The sequence below is a fragment of the Tasmannia lanceolata genome, unplaced genomic scaffold (genome assembly GCF_043159265.1).
Source record: "Tasmannia lanceolata isolate RefF3 unplaced genomic scaffold, GAP_Taslan_0.1 ptg000021l, whole genome shotgun sequence".
Classification (NCBI taxonomy): Eukaryota; Viridiplantae; Streptophyta; class Magnoliopsida; order Canellales; family Winteraceae; genus Tasmannia; species Tasmannia lanceolata.
Window position 1 is genome coordinate 6,173,253 of NW_027518698.1, and position 21,486 is coordinate 6,194,738.

General features: G+C 38.9%; 1 protein-coding gene, 1 long non-coding RNA gene and 1 pseudogene across 2 annotated transcripts in view; 1 reads left to right on the forward strand and 2 right to left on the reverse strand.

The window, feature by feature from the left end:
* Positions 1-8,178: 8,178 nt before the first annotated feature.
* Positions 8,179-8,574, reverse strand: LOC143855401 (putative mitochondrial protein AtMg00860 pseudogene; annotated as a pseudogene).
* A 2,619-nt stretch (positions 8,575-11,193) lies between these two features.
* The window catches only part of LOC143855428 (uncharacterized), a 36,258-nt gene continuing 25,965 nt past the window's right edge, over positions 11,194-21,486 (forward strand). Inside the window, exons 1-2 of the long non-coding RNA XR_013237867.1 lie at positions 11,194-11,624; positions 15,900-15,972. This is a non-coding gene — a long non-coding RNA (uncharacterized LOC143855428). The remainder of the gene's footprint in view (positions 11,625-15,899; positions 15,973-21,486) is intronic.
* The window catches only part of CDC25 (Rhodanese/Cell cycle control phosphatase superfamily protein), a 35,489-nt gene continuing 32,573 nt past the window's right edge, over positions 18,571-21,486 (reverse strand). Inside the window, exon 2 of the mRNA XM_077365546.1 lies at positions 18,571-18,924. Within this exon, the coding sequence (XP_077221661.1) occupies positions 18,757-18,924 (168 nt within the window). The 3' untranslated portion in view covers positions 18,571-18,756. The remainder of the gene's footprint in view (positions 18,925-21,486) is intronic.

Consider the following 21,486-nt stretch of genomic DNA (forward strand, 5'->3'; position numbering starts at 1 on the left):
ATTCTTGAGATTTAAAGCCTATGGTTGCATGCCTTGGCACGGTTCTCCGGTTATCAGTATGAGAGAAGTCTCACTCCAACTCTTCTTTTGTCCTTTTTGTCCTTTCCAATAAACCCCTCTCTAGATTGATATTAGCACCCTTTGTTGTTAATGTTAGATCTCATATTTGATAATTGGCATCCCTTGCTTCTTCTTTTTCAAAAATTTCTCCCCCGTGCAGTTTTAATCCCTTGATTCTCTTGGAAGTCCACTACCTCATCTTATTTGTAACCCCGAAATTTGATATTTGCAACATTAGTTTGATTATATGAAAAATTCACTGAAAGACTTAGATAATGCCCCCTGTCTTGTGGCCTATCACATAATCATCTATGCTTGAGAAGCTTGCTCTTGCGCAGATATGGATTGCTCATTGTGGTTGAGAAGCTTGCGGCCTATCACAGAATCATCTATGGTTGAGAAGGTTACTCTTGCGCAGATATGGATTGCTCATTGTGGTCCAAAACTTATTAGAGGATGCTGAATCTCGTGGAAGCGTCCTCCATGGGATTCGTCAAGCTCAACATTGACGGAGCAACCACAGGGAATCAGGTGAATGCAACAGTGGCAGGTGTAGAAAAGGGAGATTTTTCACTAATCTTCTTTGATTACAATCAAAGCCCAAAGAGTGATCATACAAAACACTCAAGGGGTGATAGGTACCCAGAAATAGACAAGAAGAAGATGAAACTATGGTTCGTTTGGGAAACAAGTCCCTCGTACAAGAACACGAAATTAGGTTGAAATCTTCTCTTCCTTTTTTATTAAGAGATGAGAGCATATAAAGATCTACAATATTCTCAAGTTTCAACACAACCAGGACTCTACAACCAATCAGAATAAAGGATAACTAAAAGATAAATATAAAAGATAGCTAAAACTAACAAGCCAGCGTAAGCGTTGATTATTGACATCCCTAAAATTTGGGGATTCAACATTCCCTTCCTCTTGAAAATTACCTTGTCCTCAAGGCTGTTGATTTTCTTCTTCTTCCTTATCACTGTCAAGAACTTGAATTAACTAAAATTGAGGAAACTTGCATTTGTGACCAGGAACAAATCGCTCGTCACAGTTGTAGTACAACCCTTTAGAACATCTCTCCTTCATCTCGCCCATTGTAAGCCTTCGAGGACCCTTCGAATCTGATGTTGGGTACTCATGCCCAATCACTGTACCCTTTTGAAATATCTGGCCATGCTGGATTTTCTCTTCCATCATCCGCGCTAACCCAATAGCATCATTTAATGTCTTCGGACGGAAGACTTGAACTTCTCCTGCCAACTCATCCTTGAGACCTCCCACAAAAGTCCCAATTAGGGCCTTCTCAGCCTATCCTTCCACCATATTTGACAATTTTTCAAACTCCTTCTGATATTTTCTAACCGTACTTGTCTATCGCAGCTTATTAAGGGTTGAGTCGAAATCCTCAAACTCAGTAGGCCCAAATCGAACATATAAGGCTATCTTCAAGTCCTTCCAATCCATATTTTTGTGAACCTTCTCGTACTATTGGAACCATTGTAACGCTTCACTTTCCAGATGGAACGATGAAATAGGTATCTTCATGTCTTCTGCAGTTTGATGGAAGCGAAAAAATTGTTATGCGCGATATATCCATCCCGTAGGACCTTCTAGACCATCAAAGCGAGGAAACTCGAGTCTGATGAATCTCATTTGGACAGATCCACCCATTGTTCCAGACTTTGATGTGTCATTTCCTCCTAATATCATTTTGGAAGAGGTAGCCTTGTCACGAGAAACCTCATACTCAACGGATATCTGGTTTTGACTTTCCATAAACTTGGAAAACATCTTAACGGTCTCTTCCAACTTCTCCACTCTCTCTTCCATGGCTAAATTGTTCTTGAGTTGACTCATTTTTGTCATTCCAAGATCAACCAGCGTTAATACCAAAATGATAGGTACCCAGAAATAGACAAGAAAAAGATGAAATAATGGTTCGTTTGGGAAACCAGTCCCTCGCACAAGAGCACAAAATTAGGTTGAAATCTTCTCTTCCTTTTTTTATTAAGAGATGAGAGCATATAAAGATCTACAATATTCTCAAGTTTCAACACAACCAGGACCCTACAACCAATCAGAATAAAGGATAAATAAAACAAAACTAAAAGATAAACATAAAAGATAGCTAAAACTAACAAGCCAACATAAGCGTTGATTATTGACATCCCTAAAATTTGGGGATTCAACAAGGGGATAAACATAGAAAGGAGATAAAGACAAGAATTAGGAAAATAATCCTAATCAATTAGTCGAGATTTAGGGAGGTAAATCCATTCAAAGCTCAAGAGAAAAAAACCTAATCAAAGCTAACTACCTAATTTACCATAATTGCCTAATCTACACCCTAAACAATCTAAGGATCATCTTATTCTAACATGCCCTCTTGAACGTATGTGGATTGGAAATCAACATATGTTTGATTACAATGACATTCCCCAATTTGATGTACACAATGCGCATTTGATCTGATGATCGATATCAATCTGCGCATGTACATTGAGTGGTCAATAGATGTTGAATACTTGGACTTTTGGTGTATATGCAGTATTTTCATAACTTTAATTCATGATATCAGGAACACCATGTTTTGATAATTGCACTGAGTCATCTTGTCTTTTAGTATTTAAAGAGTTGTCAAGGGTTATTACAGTTCCCAAAAAGCTCTTACAAACCAATTAAAAGGAAAAGACAAGCTGAGCTTGTACAATTATTAAAGTATTGTTGTGTTGATATCATTTCCCTTAATTTAATCACATTTGCTGACTGCTCTAATTCTAAATCAAAGCTTCCAAGCAAACATTACCCTAACAACTCAAAGAAACACACCAAAATTATGCGTATATACCAGCCACGATGAGACTATGAGAGTATTGAAGGTATGGCAAAATAAAGGGGTTCTCTCATTAGTGGGAAATGATATCTGGACTCCCATATTTTAACAATTGCACCCCTCTTCATTTTATACCATTCTATTTTAAGTATTAAAGTCTATGATAGTAACCAAACTTCTAGAATCTATCTATTATAATATTGGAGGATGGGGGTTTCACTGTTAACGCTGACGTGGACAGCCCCCCATCCAGCCTCAATCTCACGTGGCACTTAGAATTTTCCAAAAAAAACTCAAAAAAAAATTGTTATTTTGGTATTCCAGTATTTTCTCTAGCTACGTTTTCCTATTCCACATTTATTACCTAAAGCCTAAATAGTAAGTAAAGATTCACCGCCAGATTACCTTGCATGCTATATGGTAATTGTTCTTCTTAATGAGTTTTCCCCCGATTCCGCCCATCTTTTACGTGCTTAATTGGCCGTAATCTCTCTCTCCTCCATCGACCCATGTTTTCTAATTTTTTTTCTCCATCTCTCTGCCCACCCTGGGGATCCAGTTCATTGAAAGGCTCTGTTTGAGGTGAACCAGACAGGGCAAAAACAGCGTTGCAACCTGTTGTAGAAACCTTTTCTCTGCCTTTCACCACAAAACACCTCTCTCCTTTGCCCAAGTAATGCATATCATATAAGGATTCTAGATCTTATGAAGTTTTTGGGTAGTGAGTTGGGACACAAATTGCACTGTGTTTCCCAGTAGGGCTGGCAACGGGGCAGGGCCGGATGTTGCATTCCCTGTCCCCGCCGGAAGGAAAAATTCCCCGTCCCCGCTCGCACGGGGAATATCGAATCCCCATCCCCGCCCCGCACAAAAAAATCCTTACCTCAAAACACTATTTAACGCCCAAAAAAAGAAAAGAAAAGGACAAACTGTGTTTGTGCACTTTCAAAATATGGTAGTGCCAATATCACTAGCCTAAAAGAAATATTTACTGTTAACAAAAAAAATACTAAAATAAGAGGATATTGATAATGGCTTGCATATTAAAACGGAACGGGGCGGGCCCCATCCCCGCTTCGGGGAATTTTTTTAGTCCCCATCCCTGCTCCAAGTCAGAGAATTCCCGCCCCGTGCGGGGCGGGGCAGATCCCCGTTTTTCACAGGTGAAATTGCCAGCCTCACTTGGGTATTAATTTTTTGGAATTTGTTTTTTTTTTTGTTTTTTATGCCCTATGTGGTAGGGCATTTTTTAGAGGGTGAGGCTGATTTAATGGTTTATGGGTTTATTCTCTTCCGGCTGTTAAAAAGGGTTTTCTTTGTTTGGCTGGGGATTTCATACCCGCTGAAGCAGATTTTATGAAAGGCATGAACATCCAAATTCATTTGCACATGATACATTTTGTTCTACTTATCATTCTTTTTCTTTTCTTTTCTTTTCTATTTGAACCGCAAGCAGCAGTTTGACCAGACCCCAACCGGTGTTCAAAAATATCAGTCTATAGATGATATGTTTGGTTTGTGAGCTAATTGAATCAATGGGCATGCGCCTGATTAGATTAGAGGTGGTGTATACCCTAAGCTTGAGCATATGATACGATCGGTAAGGATTATGATAATAAATGAGCCCACAATTTTTACTATAAACAGCCCCCTCCCCGTCTTCAACAAATTTACAAGGTAAGGGTTAACAAATCTGTAGTTATTAAATTGTTCTTTTGTTAGCAACAGAAGAATTAATCAAGTACTCAATACTTACAATTTTCTTCCTTAGTTTTGTTGCTTTTTTTTTTCTTTTTCTATCAAATGGTTATCTAACATGGTCTTTTCGAGGATTCTCAAGGCAACCATTTAATATTAGCTGCTCTTTCCTTCATTATTTCTTCTTTTCTTTCTTAGTGGAAGATCTCAGATATGTAAGACTTTTCATTTTTTTAGATGAGATTTTAAAAAAGAATTCATGATTTGTTTCATTATTGCCCATTTATTTTGCTTTGGTATTTGTCACTCTGGAATGCTCTTTCTCCTATGCTAACCTCTTATCAAGTCGCTTTCCTCCTATCATTTTTGAATACTTCCTACTCATGAAACAACGACAGTCTTGGGCATGAATCAGGAAATGAAGGAGGCAAATCAAGCTTGATTTGAGCCCCGACTCTCAACTTATGGTTTTGAGTTTCTTTTGATTTTGTATTGGCCACTCATGAATTTCCTTTATACTATGCTAATCTCTTAGCTACTACATTCCTCTCTACCAATTTCTATTACTTTTGCATTTCATGAAACAACTACAAACTTGGACATGAATCAGGAAATGAACGATTGGAGGGTACAAATATTTTTATTTCAGTCATGCTGTAGTAAAGTGACCAGAGTGATACAGCATATCTAGACTTAATGGAATCAAATTAAAGTGTAACTCATTTTTTTAAAAAAAATTCTCCCAACTTGGAATGGGAAGGAGATCTATGGGCCTTTATATTCAGCTGTTATCGCACACATGCGGTCGGTTATTCTTTTTATACAAAGTGAAATTAAGAAATCCAAATTTTTTTGCATTGATATCCGATGAAGTAATCGACTGATGTATCTTGACAATATTACCGAAGATGATGATGGTTGAATGTTGTTGAAGAATGTGTCGCTTGGAAGATGAGCCGTGAAGAGCCCGACTTGATGAGACTCTAACCTAAATGTCGAGTCTTTATGGAACGATTTTAGATATTGATCGCCATGGAAATGGGTCACTATGAACCCGTGCCTCAATGGGAAAGTCATCACGTGTCTGTTTCCCCTCCATTGCAACTATGTTGCCATAAATCAGCCTTCCGTTTTGTTTTCTTTTTGTTTTTTGTGTGAAGGGCTAAGATTAGAAAAATATGCTTTTTAGTGAGATTCATCTCAGCCCTTCATAAAAATGTGAAAGGATGATTTCGAACGACACACTTAATGCATGTTTGGCAACCATAAAAAAATATTCCATGGAATATTAGTGGGCCCAGTTGTATAATAGGAGCTGAGAAGGAGGCATGTGGAGATATTTAGAGGGCACAAGTATGACAGCATAAGAAATTCCTAAGAATGAGTGAAAAAATTATGTTACTTCAAATTAGATTTTTTTCCCATTTTTGAGGTGTTTTTTATGCTCCCTTCACCCTTATCCTCTCAAATCTCTCCCTCTTCGCCTATATTTCACAATTAGTGTTACGAACCCAAATCGGTTCACAACGGTTTTGAACTTTTTAGAGGGAAGATCAGTCTCTTGATCCACTTCGAGGGAAGGATCAATCTAATATGATTCTATGGGTTTCTTCGGGGGAAATCAACCTCCTAAGCCAAAGTTTGAAGAAAATCTGCCATGCCTTATTCAATCAACTAGTCTCTCCTAATAGAGAGATTTATAAAAGGAAATAATCTCTCATAAATGGAGAGATTTGCAAAAGAAGAAATAACTAATATAGAAGTTCCCAAAAGCAATAAAATCTAGAAGAAACCTAGCAAACTAAGGAACTAAACATGAAATGAAATAAAAGCTAAACATGGCATGGAATAAAGCATATCAAGAAGATCTTCTAGATCTTCTAGCCGGTCCACGATTGCTATCATTCCCTCCTCCTTCAAGATGAACCTTGTCCTCAAGGTTGAAGTGAGGAAACTAGTTCCTAAGATCGTCACAATCAAGCCAAGTAGCCTCAACGGTAGGAAGACCTACCCATTGCAATAGTGCCTCTGTGATGACTCTCCCTCCTTGCCGATTCTAACGATAGTTAAGAACTGCAATTGGCTCAGGCTGAAATAATTAGTCAGAAGAAATAGGTCGTAAATCACTTGAAGTAGGCACAACGGTTCCGACATGTTTTTCTAACACTGACACGTAAAACACCGGGTGTATACGCAAACCTTCCGGTAACTCCAATTGATATGCTACCTTGCCAATGCGTGCAACGATCTTGTAAGGCCCGTAATAGCGCTGAGCCTACTTCTGATTAACATGCCCACCCATATTAGATTGGAGGTAGGGCTGTAGCTTGAGGTGTACCATATCATCAACCTGAAACTCACACACGGTACGATGCTTATCATGTTGGACCTTCATGCGATTTTGAGCCATTACTAGATTATCCTTGAAGTCACGCAGTAACTGATCCCTTTCACATAAAGCCTTATCGACATGGTCAACAGCTGACGTACCAGTAATATATCACCGTAGGACAGGTGGAGGACGCTCATATAACACCTCAAATGGCGTCATCTTCGTTGTCGTTTGATAAGAGGTATTATACTAATATTTTGCCCAAGGAAGACATCTTGTTCAATGTTTCAGCCGATCAGCAGTGAAGCACCTCAAATATGTCTCCAAGCTCTAGTTGAGGGACACCGTTTGGCCATCCGTTTGAGGATGGTAGGTGGAACTCATCTTCAGTTGGGTTCCCTGTAGCTAAAAATATTCCTTCCAAAAACTGCTGATAAATATGGGATCTCGGTCACTCACAATGGAGCATGGCATGCCATGAAGCTTTGAAACATCGCGAACAAAAACTTCCGCGACAACACGTGCTGTATATGGATGATCGAGAGCACTAAAATTAGCATATGTAGACAAACGATCAACAACCACCATAATCACCGTCTTACCCGCTGACACCGGCAATCCATCAATGAAATCCATCGAAATGTCCTCCCAAACTCTATCTGGAATCAGTAGTGGCTGTAACAACCCCGCCGGAACAAACGTCTCATATTTATTTTTTTGACAAACAACACATCCCACAACAAAGCGTTTAACATCGCCTGTGAGTCCTTTCCAAAACAAGTTCTGAGAAATACGCTTGTTAGTGCGCAGATATCCTGCATGACCTCCTGTAGGCGACGAGTGAAACTCCACAAGCAAACCCGAGCGCAATGGTGAGTCAGATGCTAACATCAACTGCCCTTTATAGTATAAAACCCCTTCCTTCTAATAGATATGTGGAAGCAGCGATGGATCAAGCTGCAACTGTTCCCTGATTTTTTTGAGCTCCTCATTATGGAGGTTCTCTTGGCAAAGATCATCCAAAATTAATACGTGATGTGCGGAGATTGTTGCAAGTACAGCTGCGTCGGGTAACATCGATAAGGCATCAGTAGCTAAATTTTCTCAGCCAGCCCTGTAAATTATTTCATAGTCATAACCCATCAGCTTCGACACCCATTTTTGTTGCTCCGGAGTGGTAATGCATTGCTCAAGAAAAAAATTTCAAACTCTTATGGTCTGTTAGAATCTGAAATTTGCGACCTAACAAGTAGGGTCACCAACGCTGGACTGGAACAATAATAGCGAGCATCTCCTTCTCGTATGTGGATATGGATAACGACCATCCCGACAAAGCCTTGCTAAAGTAGGCTATAGGTCGAGCCGCTTGCATTAGTACGACCCCTATGCCAACCCCTGACACATCACGCTCTATCACAAACGGTTTAGAGAAATCAAGAAGCGCCAAGACCGGTGTCTGAGCCATTGTATTGCGAAGCTCGCTGAACTCTTGCATTGCATCGTTTGTCCACACAAACCCATCCTTTTTTAACAGCGAGGTGAGAGGAGCAGCAATTTTACCGTAGTTGCAAACAAAACGACGGTAATACCCAGTGAGGCCCAAAAATCCACGAAGCTCACGGACATTTTTTGGAATGGGCCAATCAAGCATACTTTAGATTTTCGAGGGATCGGCAGACACCCCTCTATCTGAAACGATATGCCCCAAATATTTGATTCCTTCACACGGATCTGATGGTATCCGGAGCGGAGATAGGCATCACTAAAAATTCATAGTGACTATCATGAGTGCGAAAGGCTGTCTTGGAAATGTTTGATTCCTTCACACGGATCTGATGGTATCCGGAGCGGAGATAGAGCCTCGTAAAATAACGGGCGCCATGAAGTTCATCCAATAACTCAGCAATCACCGGATTTGGAAACGGTCTTTGACGGTGATCTGATTGAGCGCCCTATAGTCGACACAGAAATGCCAAGTGCCATCTTTTTTATGGACCAACAACACCGGAGATGAATACAGACTAGTGCTATGGCGTATAAAGCCGGCTTCTAACATCTCCCAGTTTCTAACATCTCCTTCATACATCTCTCTATCTCACTTTTTTGAAAGTGCGGATAGCGATATGGCCGAACATTTGTAGGTGATGCATGAGTGGGAGAGTTACCCTCATTGGCATGTAGCTGGAATAATAAATAACATGGGGCATCATGCCGAATGAAGCTTTCTAAAGAATGAAGAGAAGCCCGTTGAGGACCCGGAGGGCATTGACCTTCGATATGATGTTTTATAGTACCCATTGAAAAATCCATGGTCAATTTCTTCCAATCGCATAGTACCAGCCCAATGCTCTCTAACCATTGTACCCCCAACACTACATCAGCACCGTTAATTGGCAGGAGATACATATATGTTTTACAACAGTACCCTTGAATCTCAACATCAAGGTCCGAACAACGGCCAGCGCACTGCAGTTTGTTACCATCTGCTACCATCACCTGAAATGCCGGAGAGGGGAAAATTGTGTACCTCATTTTTTGAGCAAGGCGGCTGTTGATGAAGTTGTGGGTATTGCCGCTGTCGATTAGAAACGAAACGGCTCTTCCTTGTACCGTCCCCATTACCCGCATAGTACAGGAAGAGACCCCACCATCTAAAGCATGAACTAAAATTTCAGGTTCTTCTGGAACGGTGTCACGCTCATGATATTCTTCGCCTTTTTCGTCCTCCACCACCAACAAAAAAATTTGTTGTGACTTGCACTTATGACCTGGGCCAAATTTCTCACCCCAATTGTAGCATAAACCCTTATCGTGCATGGCTTGCATCTCAGCCCATGTGAGCCGACGAATCGGTGGTGCTGTAGTTGGCGTTGGGGTCAACGTTATTGCTGGGGGAGAAGGGCGAGGTGGTGCTCTCACAAATCCACCCGCATTCGGGCGTTGGCTCCGACGAAGGCACTGCAATTTTTCCTCTTGCATGCGCACTAGCCCAATGTCAGCCGTGAGAGTAGTGGGGCGAAACATCTGCACACCGACTACAATATCTTCTCGAAGTCCCCCAATAAAACAACCAACAAGCGCCTTTTCTGACCAATTTAGAACCCGATTGAAAAGGCATTTGAACTCCCATTGATAATCCCGCAAGGATCCTTCTTGGCGAAACTTCGCTAAGGCTTCATCAAAATCATCATACTCGTTGGGGCCAAACCTTACCAACAGCTCTTTCAAGAACATCTCCTACACAATATAATGGTAGGAGCGCTCTATAGATTGGAACCACTGGTTCGCCTGCCCCTCTAGGTGGAGCGAAGCGAGCAATACGCGTTGGTCCAACGGCGTATCTTGATAGCGAAAAAATTGTTCCGCGCGATGAAGCCATTCTGTAGGTTCGGTGCCGGAATATCTAGAAAAATCCAAGCGTGCAAAAGTTGCCCGCACTAGTCCCTGTTTGCAAGTTGGGTGGTCGTTGTACATTACTTTCATGCGTGCCCTCACTCTTCTGCGGCATCACATTCTCACGGAGAGGGATGCCTAAGGATGCCTGTAATTGTTCATTCTGCGATCTGATAGTAGCCATCGCCACTACCAAATCTTGGACCGCCGTAGTGAGCTCCCGTAGAGAGGTTGTGGTCTCCTATTCCTTGGTTTCGAGAACCTCAATCCTCTCCTTGTTAGTGGCCATGGATCGATGCTCTGATACCAATTAATATGATTCTATAGGTTTCTTTGAGGGAAACCAACCTCCTAAGCCAAAGCTTGAAGAAAATCTATCATGCCTTATTCAATCAACTATTCTCTCCTACATAGAGAGATTTACAAAAGGAAATAATCTCTCATAAATGGAGAGATTTACAAAAGAAGAAATAACTAATATAGAAGTTCCCAAAAGCAATAAAATCTAGAAGAAACCTACCAAACTAAGGAACTAAACATGGCATGAAATAAAAGCTAAACATGGCATGAAATAAAGCATATCAAGAAGATCTTCTAGATCTTCTAGCCAGTCCACGATTGCTATCACAATCCTCCTTTGTGCACAAAACACACTTTCTCAAACAAATTTCTTCATTCCTCCAAAACGTCTGGTTACATGTTTTTTAAAAAATAACACGACATGCAAACAGGACTCTTAAAGAAATAATAAAATATTAGAAACACCTAATTGACTCTTAACTAATCAAATCTAATTGATTAATACTTTTGGCTAAGGCTTATCAGTTACCACATGTATCCACCAAAGCCAGGACTCCTTATTCACCCTAACAACAAGTCCTACGTGGCAGCAAAGGAAAGATTAGCAAAGAAAAGATAAGCATGTATCATTCCTTCCCCCTTAAAATGGAACCTTGTCCTCAAGGTTCACATCTGGAAATTTGGCCATGAACTTTATCTTGAACTTTGGTTTGATGTCCTTATGAAGTGAGATCCGATGATCGTGTGAGCGATCAAGCAAGCTCTTCATCCCTAGATCCATCGCAAGTTCTTCATGGGTCGTCTCTAACCGAACAGTTGAAGGAGAAATCCCTTTCATATCGGTGACCTTCTTACTTTGTATTGTGTAGCTCTTTTGTTGTGTCTTTTTGAAATGATTGGGACTTGACGTAAGGATGGTTGAGGGTGAGAATCTTTCCGATCGCACTGACCAATTGCAGGAAAACGGTAGAATTTTTGGCGACAGCCTTGTCAGAATTGACGACGCTGGTAATCATCGACGCTTTTCCTTTGTGGCTTTTTCTCTTTTTCTTCTTTTTGATTTCTCGCTCTTTTCTTTTCTTTTCTTTTCTTCTTTTGCTTCTTTTTTCCTCCATGGAAGCCTTTTCGATATTGCTCCTACTGCATTTATTAAAAGCTTCGCTCTTCTTTAGACATGGAGGTTCCTCTGGCTTTAGGATGAATCCCGACGCCATTCGATCGTAACTGGCACTTAATGAAACTAGAAGCCTTTTGATCTCTTGTATATTCTCCTCCCAATGATCCATTATTCCTCTAAATACCGCGGGATCGTCATGCTCTGATACCACTTGTTACGAACCTAAATCAGTTCGCAACATTTTTCATCTTCTTAGAGGGAAGATCAACCTCTTGATCTACATCGAGGGAAGGATCAATCCTCCTTTGAGCACCAGACACACTTTCTCAAACAAAGTTCTTCATTCCTCCCAAACGTCAGGTTACATGTTTCTAAAAAAATAACAAGACAAACAAACAGGACTCTTAAAGAAATAATAAAATATTAAAGACTCCTAATTGACTCTTAACTCATCTCATCTAACTGATTAATACTTATGGCTAAGGCTTATCAGTTACCACATGTATCCACATAAGCCAGGACTCCTTATTCACCCTAACAACAAATCCTACGTGGCAGCAAAGGAAAGATTAGCACAGAAAAGATAAGCATGTATCAATTAGCCTGTTAATATTCCATGAAATAACTTTTCTTGGTTGCCAAACATGCCCTTAGTTGCAATGGAGGTGAAACCTAACTTAAAATCTTACAGTAGTCCAATAAGGGTCCCATCATGATGTTCTATGATTATTTTAATTGGGAATTATTTTAATTGAGAATTGATATTCACATTCCCATTAATTATAATATGTTATAAAGTATAAAAGATTAACAATGCCTCTCTCCAACAGCTTAAGCTTTTGGATTAACCGGTAAGTTTCACATAATAACATTCTTCTCTTTAATTTATACTTTTTTAATGCCTCTTACAGTTCCCAATGAGCTAGCAACCAACCATCATAGAACTATTTAACAGTGAGGAGTGCCAATAATTATCAGAATATGGGAGTGAGATATCATTTCCGTTTTAATCTAATCTTATTTGCAAATGGAGCTTTAAGGCATTCTTGAAATCTATTAAATATAGGGAAATGATATCTGCGCCAAGGTGTTTCGATAAACAAGCGCTCCACTTGTTTGTCGTGTAGTATTTAAAGGGATTTCAGAGGATATTACGGTTCTCAAAAAGCTCTTTATACCCTTTAAATACTACACGACAAACAAGTGGAGCTCATGTTTATCGAAACACTTTGCGCATATATCATTTCCCTAAATATATCATTCTTAAAGCTATTATGACCATCATTTACAAATAATCATATTTTCTAGATGGATTGAGCCTCTAGCTCAAAGGTCAAAACTTTGTTCAGAGGTTCAATCCCAGGCCCAGCTTACCTACAAAAAAATTTAAAAATAATAATAATTTTACGAGGTAACTAAAGTGGCTCTTTTTTCTCTTCTCTTGATCCTTCATAATTTGAAATAATCATACTTAACTTTAGAATCACTTAAATATAAGATTACATGAATATAAATTTTAGAGGTATTTCTCTTCTCTTGAGGTTTCTTCTCTCAACTTGAAAGCTTGTTGTACATTTGAGAGTGGTTGAACGATCCACAGAAGTGGCATGATTACACATTTTCTTCTTAATATATTTTTATTTGATTTTTATACTAAAGTATTAGTAGATATAAATAATTATAAAATCATAGAAAAAACAGAATGGACTAGGAAATTATATATAAAGATACATATAAAAGCATAATGCATACTGTTGTACTCTTATATACTATATTTAATAAGAGATATATGACGTGTGCGCCTGAAGTCTAGTGTATAGGGGTGTCAATGGATCCAGACGGTCCAATGGATCGTCCGAATCCGAACGTTAATGAACGGGATCTAAACATACGAATAGGATCCATGGGCTTATTTCGGACCCTAAAATCTGGGATCCGAAAAATTTCGGATTGGGTATGGGCACGGCAGAGATGCCCATTGGATAGTCACGATCCGAAATGTTTGACAAAAATACCCTTCAAATTTTGTAAATGCTATTATTTCTATGAAGGGTATTTTGGTCAAAACATCTCTTATCACTAATGAATAGGATAAGGCAGCGGGATTTCCTTATTTTCAGACTTTCAGTTTTTCACTTTTCAGCCGTTTCATTCCTCCTTTTTAACTTTTACTTTCAGTCTTTCACCGTTTCAGTTTTCACTTTTCACGGAGGAAAGAAAAAGGGATTTTAGGGTTTTGTTCTTTTCTCTACCATTAACAACAACGGTGTGTATCTCTCAAGCTTTGAAGGTAAGGTTTGATTATGTTAGTTCATAAACTCACATATTACCCTAGAAAACACATGCATTAAATTTGGGGGTTTTGCTTCTTTTTTTTCATGAGATACCCATAAACCCTATCCACAAAAAATAGGGACAAATCAAAACCCCAATCTCTAACCTGATATCAGCTTCTTTGATTCCCAATATTCAAAGCCCCCCCAAACCAAATCCAAGACTTCGAAAAGGGGTAAAATTAAGGAGACCCACTTGCCTCAAATGACAGAAATTTTTTTCAATCTCCCCAAAATACCATAGCATAGCCTGCAACATCCAAACCCTTCTCAGAAAGAAACCTACAGTGAATAACTAAGGGTTTTGGAAAAGACCCAAAACCCAGTACATGAATTTCAAGCAGAAAACAGAAATTTTTTTTAGGGAAAATGGTTTTAGATAGAGATTCCCCAAAACCCAAAAAACAACCCAAAAAATAAACACCGAAAAATCAAGAAAATTATTTTGAAGCATCAAGCATACCTTTTTGAGGGCTTTCGTTAGCTTTAAAGAGATAAATTGAGACCCATTTGTCAGATTGTTGGAGGATTAAATTTCAGAAATGAAAATTTTGAATTTGAAATAGTGTTGGAAAAAGGTTCTGGAATTTGTAGAAGAGTCTTTTTGCAGATGGTGAGGATTAAGAACTATTCCTCACCCCTTGTGAAGTTAGAATCTCTTTGTTTTAAGCAATGTTTATACATTGAATTGGGCTGGGCCTTCTTAAATATTAATGGGCTAAATGATCTAGATGGTTATGATCAACCCTCTAACATTCAGATCGAAGGGTTAGGATCAGCCTATGGAAATGATTTTTGGGACACAACCTATTTCAGCCGTGGCCCATCTAATGGACGGTTTGGATCATCCTATGGTGCAGGCAATACTGTACTTTTAATAAAGTGAAGGCAATAAGTTTTCATGGTTTTGGATCATCCTATGGCCCATCTAATTGCGCTCCCCTTTTAGCGGAATTGTGGGCAGACTTAACACTTTTTGACGTGGGGTGAAAAAATCCTCGCTCTATAAGTTTTCATGGTTTCCAAACATGGCCTTTTGTTTATGAATGCTTTTTATGTACAATTCAGAAACTCATTTACATTCTCCTGTATTAATCTCGCCTTGTATCTTTCTTGATTGTAATGAATGATGCTAAACTAGCTAAACAATATCTATGGTTATTTTTACATGTTATACAAGAAATTATTTCAACAATGTCTGAGGATATTGTGGATGATGATGTTAATGATGGAAATCACTCACCACCTAGCCCTAGACGACGTAAATTAAGGTCAGTCATTTGGAATGATTTTGAAAAAGAAGAAGATTCAAATGGGGTTTTGTGGGCTAAATGCAAACATTGTAAGAGGAATCTCACGGGTTCAAGTACTAGTGGAACTACTCACTTAAAACGACATCTTGCGCATTGCCCTAGACGACTTAATTTTTTGTTTTGCATTGTTGAATTTATGATTCACATATATTTAAATTAATTATTTTGTTCCTTTGTATGTTGGTGTAGGGTATATCGACAATGAATTGGAGATTTTTTTTGTTTAGTTGTGCCAATCGCAAAAACAATGGATTGGAGATATTTTTGGTTTAGTTGTGCCAATTGCAAAACCAACATGGCAACATTGTGTTTTTGAGTTTGATATTTTTATTTATTACTTTGTGGTTACACGAATCTTGTCAACTTTTGCAGACCTATGTATTTATGGTGGGTTGATGTTATTATTAGTGAACTATTTACAAATGACTCATTTGATTTGTTGTCTTGGTCAAGCATCATTTTTCTTATTATAAGTTTCCCTATTTCAGTTGAAAGTATACACAATTCTTAGATTTTGCAGGAATTTAGAAATGCTTTAGAAGAGCAATACTATTTTTGGATGGTTCCGCGTCATGCTGGTGAGGATTATCATGGTGAGTCTTTTTTTTTCTTGATTCATTTTCTCAGTTTTTACTTTCATTATGCTGGTCTATTGAACATATATGCCGTCATGAATATATCATTAGTTCATCAGTTTTTATTACTGAATGTTATTGTTATGAATCATATTCTTGATAATAGTTATACATTATATTTGTGTATGTAATTTTGATTAGTTTTATTGTTTACAAGCATTATTTTACACATAGATTAAACATAGATAAATTTTTAATCTAGTAGAAGAAAATGCATAGAGACACACTAATAGTGGACTGCCATTCTTACTCGTTTTAAAAAAAATAGTTGTTTACTTAGCTTAGTGGGACATAATAGGACACTCCGATGGACGGTCCGAATTAAAATGGATCGTAATCATGACTTGGAAATTAGGATCCGAAGAACAATCCGAGTCCGACCCGACCGATAAGGAATTTGAATGGATCGTGACTGTGACATAGGTGGATCCGACCCGAAGTGGATCCGTTGACACCCCTACTAGTGTATTATTTTAGAAAGTGCAGTGGGGCTGACTTACGATTATCCAAACCATTCATTTAATGGACCGCAACGAAAATAGGCTATAACCCATAAATCATCTCCATAGGGTGATCTTAACCCTCTGATCTGTAGAGGTTTTTATAATGTACAGTCCCTTTAGACATGAGAGGGTTATGATCATCCCATGGAGATGATTTATGAGATACAACCTATTAACGTTGTTGTGGGATACAGCCTATTTATGACCTCACATCATATAATATTATAACTAATTCTTTTGTGTTTTTATTGAAAATTGAAAAAAAAAACTATACATGTTCAGAAATAAAATAAAGTCAAGGCGTGTTCAAACATGGAAATGCCATATTTTGCATATAAGATTACATGAAAATAAATTTTAGAGGTATCCAAAGTGGCTCTTCCCACATATCTCGTGAGGGTTCTCTCAACTTGAAAGCTTGTTGTAGTATTTTTCTCATTAAAAGAAAACTCTTATGCATGTGCAAAACGTAAAAAGGCTCTTTCCTACAATCTTATTACTTGGTAGTAAATAAATAAGGGAAATGATTTATGCGCTCTAGTGTTTTGATAAACACGCGCTCCACTTGTTTGTCGTGTAGTATTTAAAGGGTTTTAAGAACTTTTTGAGAACCGTAATATCCTCTCACATCCCTTTAAATACTACACGACAAACAAGTGGAGCATGTGTTTATCTAAACACTTGAGCGCATAAATCATTTCCCATAAATAATAGTCCACAGTTAATAGGTAAACTTCCATTGAATTGAACTGTTAGGAGTATTGTCCCATCTGTCCAATTTCTCATTGATGTATCTCTGTTTGGATCCAGGTGGTTTACCTTTTAGATCAGTGGTATAAGTAGTCACTAGGGAGGAGACAAACATTTGATTTACCTTGTAGAATAGTTATTAGTAGAGTTTGGTTGCCAACCTCATAGGGCAGTGGAGGGGGTGTCATTACCACCAAAGAAAGAGAAGAGAGAGAAGGAAGAGAGAGAAAGAGGGAGAAAAAGCATAATTTTCCAAGCCAAATTCCTTCTTTTTTTAGAAATTTGGCTTGGGAAGTATAAGGAGACATTCGTGCTACGTCACGAGACATGCAATTATTACCTTTGAAACTTTTCTGGTAGTCTCCAAGGATTTCAATGCTAAATTGGCAACCAAGCACCATAAAGTTGAAGAAAAGTGTATTTTTTTGCTAGGAAAATCCTTGAGCATCCAAACAGAGCGTTAAAGAAACTTCCAAGTGGATTGTTAAGAATCTTAAGATCACCGCTCTCCATGCAGCGTAGATGACGCAAAGGCTTACAAGTAGCCAATGCGCAAGGGAAAAAATGTCCACTCAACAAGAATAAATGTACATTCCATATCTTGATTTAGTATCAATAATGTAAAAAATTATAAAATTATCAAGGATTTTCTTCCAAGAATCATATCAAATGGATTCTGCAAAAGGGAAGGTAGCATCCAACTTGTGGTTGAAATTGTTATCACGTGCAATCGAGAGAGTTTTAAACAATTCTAATAGGGGACCAATATAGGGTTTCTACTGAAATCCTCCAGTGAATCATATTTTGCAAAAAATCAACCTATGGAAGCAACATAAAGTAGGATCTCATATAAACCATTTATATTTGAAAAAGGGCATTGGTTTGCTAAGAAATATTGTATAATAGTCATGACTCATGATAATGATTGATATGAAGCCAGAAACTAGGATGTTGTTAGGGCTTGTTTGGCTGTAGGATAAGGTTGTCTTAAATAAAATCATATCACTAATTTCTCTATTTCCTCATAATTCTTACAGCCAGTTTGTCATGTTTGGCTGACATTGTCTTTTATCCTTTGCCCTGTTTAATTGGAACATTTTTTTTAAATATCTTCTATACACTTTTTTAATCATATGTACAAACATGTTATATTTATCAAGATATCAAATACTGGGTTCTATAAACTTTTGGAGATTATATATATCAATTGGTCCTCCAAATAGCTAAAACCAAGCTTATAATTTTTCTTGAACCACCTTTTTTAGACTTTCATAAGAAGGGATCCACAAATGCAGACCAAATCTGAGATCCAAAATAAATCTGTCTTAGTTTGTAGTTCACTAACAAAGCAGATGATTCATGGTCATGCTAAATATTTCAATTGCATGACAATTATAAATAGAGGGTAATGCAATTTTTTTATAAACTGTAGCAAAGTAATTGTAGCATGATTTCTTCCCCATCGGCATTCAAATTGTGCACAACATATCTATGAATTGATGCCTTTACAGGGGACATCAGTACAGCGACAGACAGGTCTACCAGAGGCTTCCCATCCATTGAAACCATGTTCCAAAACCACGACTTTCTTTATGTCCACGTCTTTCGTTTCTGACAGATAATCTGCAAACATGTTTGCACAGGAAGGGCCGCGAACCTACAAAACCAAGCAAACAAAGTTGAGAATAATATAATCCACAGTAGAGGGATGCAAGTTTACAAGTAATTGCACAGGATTCCCTCTCTGCGAAATTGTTATGCTGATTTACATGAAGGAGCAAGTTGTCCAAAATCTCACACAGAGAAGTACAACAATGTATAGCCAAGGTTATGTTATTCACTAGTTATTTGACATCCTTGGCATAAACTATATTGAATGATCAGTCAATGCAGAATATGATCATATAGTACTATGCTTCATTCATTTATCTAGTTCAGGATTCAGTCAAAGAGCATCAGTTTGTTCTTCAGATTGAAGAAATCAAGTGCAATATTGAGATTCTGTGAAAGAGTTGCCTGTTTTTTTTCTTCTTTCTTTTTAAATGACATTTATTCATTATAGAAAGCAAGTTACAAGGTGTGGACAAGTCAACCCAATATACAGGGATTTCACTCTCCCCAAGCAACTTACAGCAGCAACCACCCTCGGTCCTGTCTTTTTTGAATGAACAGATCCACATACCACTTCTTCTTTCCCTTGAAAACCTTATATGGAACGGCCTATCAGTCTAGGTACCACCTGCAGAAAATTACTGCCCACAGCAACAAAAAAGCTGAATTTTACAGATTTTGCTCTTCGCCGCCTTCTACCTCTATGTTTTAAATAACTAACTGTATTACCTCCTTCTACAATCTGTGTTGGAACTGTGGGCCAATACTCCACGCAAGGTCTATAATTTCTGCAATCATGTGTTATCTTCCAAGGGCCTATTGCTTTCTTCGTAGCCCAAGCCACAACGTTGGAGAGTCTCCTCCAATGATTTCTTGTCCCAAGCCAGAATTTGCAAAGAATCCGCATACCATTTTAAACCCCAAAGAAATGCTTTTGCCTCAGCCTTGTTTGCATAACATGTCCCAGCTGGGCCCGAGAAAGACATTATTGCTCTCCCGTTGTGGTCTCAAATAATACCACCAATCCCTGCTTGTCCTGGATTTCCTCTTCACTTCCAACAAAGTTGAGTTTTGGGACCCATCTCGAGGCAGGCTTGTCCTTCTTCCTTCTTTCACTAATTAATTTCTAGAAGTATTTGGCTCACACTCCTTTCTTTAAAAATTCTACTATTTCTCTCCTTTCAAATATGCCAAATCATGGCAAACAGTAGTAACTTCCACAAAGTCAGCTCCATTTCGCTGAATGGTCCTCCCAACAAAGTCTTTTTCAGTTTGTAATGAAAAAGAGTTGCCTGTAGATTTGTTAATTGGTTGGGGGATCATATATTTAGGGTGGCAAATGACCCGGATGGTATGCTCAATAAGCTTGCAATTTACGGAACCCCAGATTTCCAGCACAAGGTTTGCTCAGGAAAGATCAACTCTGGAGAGACACTTGATGATGTGACTGCATGTGTCAGCTTAGTCATTACACACAGTAATGAGCAATTTACACATTTACCTCAGAGCCTACATTTTGATGATATTCATCATATTTGAGATATGAAACTGTTGGATATCTATGTGTGTTCCTATGTATGTATGCCATAAGGGCATAGTAGTCTTTTCCTCTTTCCCATCTTATATATACTTGAGTGAAGGGGAGAGACCCTAACTCATTCCATTCTCTCATTTTGGTTCTTCTCCAACATGGTATCAAAGCCTAAGGGTTTTTGTGCCCTAGGGACCAAATTGGAGATTCTTTTCCTTCTTCTTCTTCTTCTTCTTCTTCTTCTTCTCCACTCTCTCCACCCAACCCCATGACCTAAACCCATTTCCCACTCTTCTCCTTCTTCCCTCTTCCTCTCTTCCTCCTCTCTTCTTCTTCTCCTCCTCCTCTTGCCCCCCCTGCACGCGCCCCCTGGTTGCCCCCCCTCACTATTTCTTCTTCTTCTTCCTCCTCCACTCCCCCCCCCCCCCACCTGCTGTCCCTCTTTCTCCCCTCCCTCCTTTCTCTATTTCCCTCTTCTTCTCCCTCCTAAAACCTCAAAATCTTCATTCCTAATTTCCCCTTCTTAAAGCCCTAAATCCTCTACCTCAAAAAACCCTAAATCCCTCACCCACTCCCTATTTCATGGCCTAAATCTCCTCTTTCTATTATTCCTCTTCTTCGCAGCTCCGATTTCCTCTCGGCATTGGCCCGAATCTTTCTCTCTATGCTCCTTCATGTGCATTGTCTCTATATGCCTCTCCTCATTCTCTTGTGTCGTCGGAGCCGCGCTCGTCTGATGGAGTCGCCTTGTGACTTCTCTTTGTCTCTTATATTTCATCTCCTTTCGGGCCGTCGTGAGCTTTTTCTCTTCCGATGGATCCATCGAATACTTCGGATCCTCCTCTCTCACCCTCCCTTACTGACAGTGTGACTGATCCTCCCGGGGCTCCTTCTTCTTTGAGCTACCATCCCACAGTGTACTCTCCCTCTATTGAGCAGTCCTTTCCCCAGATGACTTCGGAGCGCCTTGACGGCTCCAATTATCTTAGCTGGAGGAGGGCTATTGAGACCTATCTTCTCGCTCGCGGCAGAGTGTCTCTCATTGAGCGGGGTCCTCCACCCTCCTTAGATCCATCC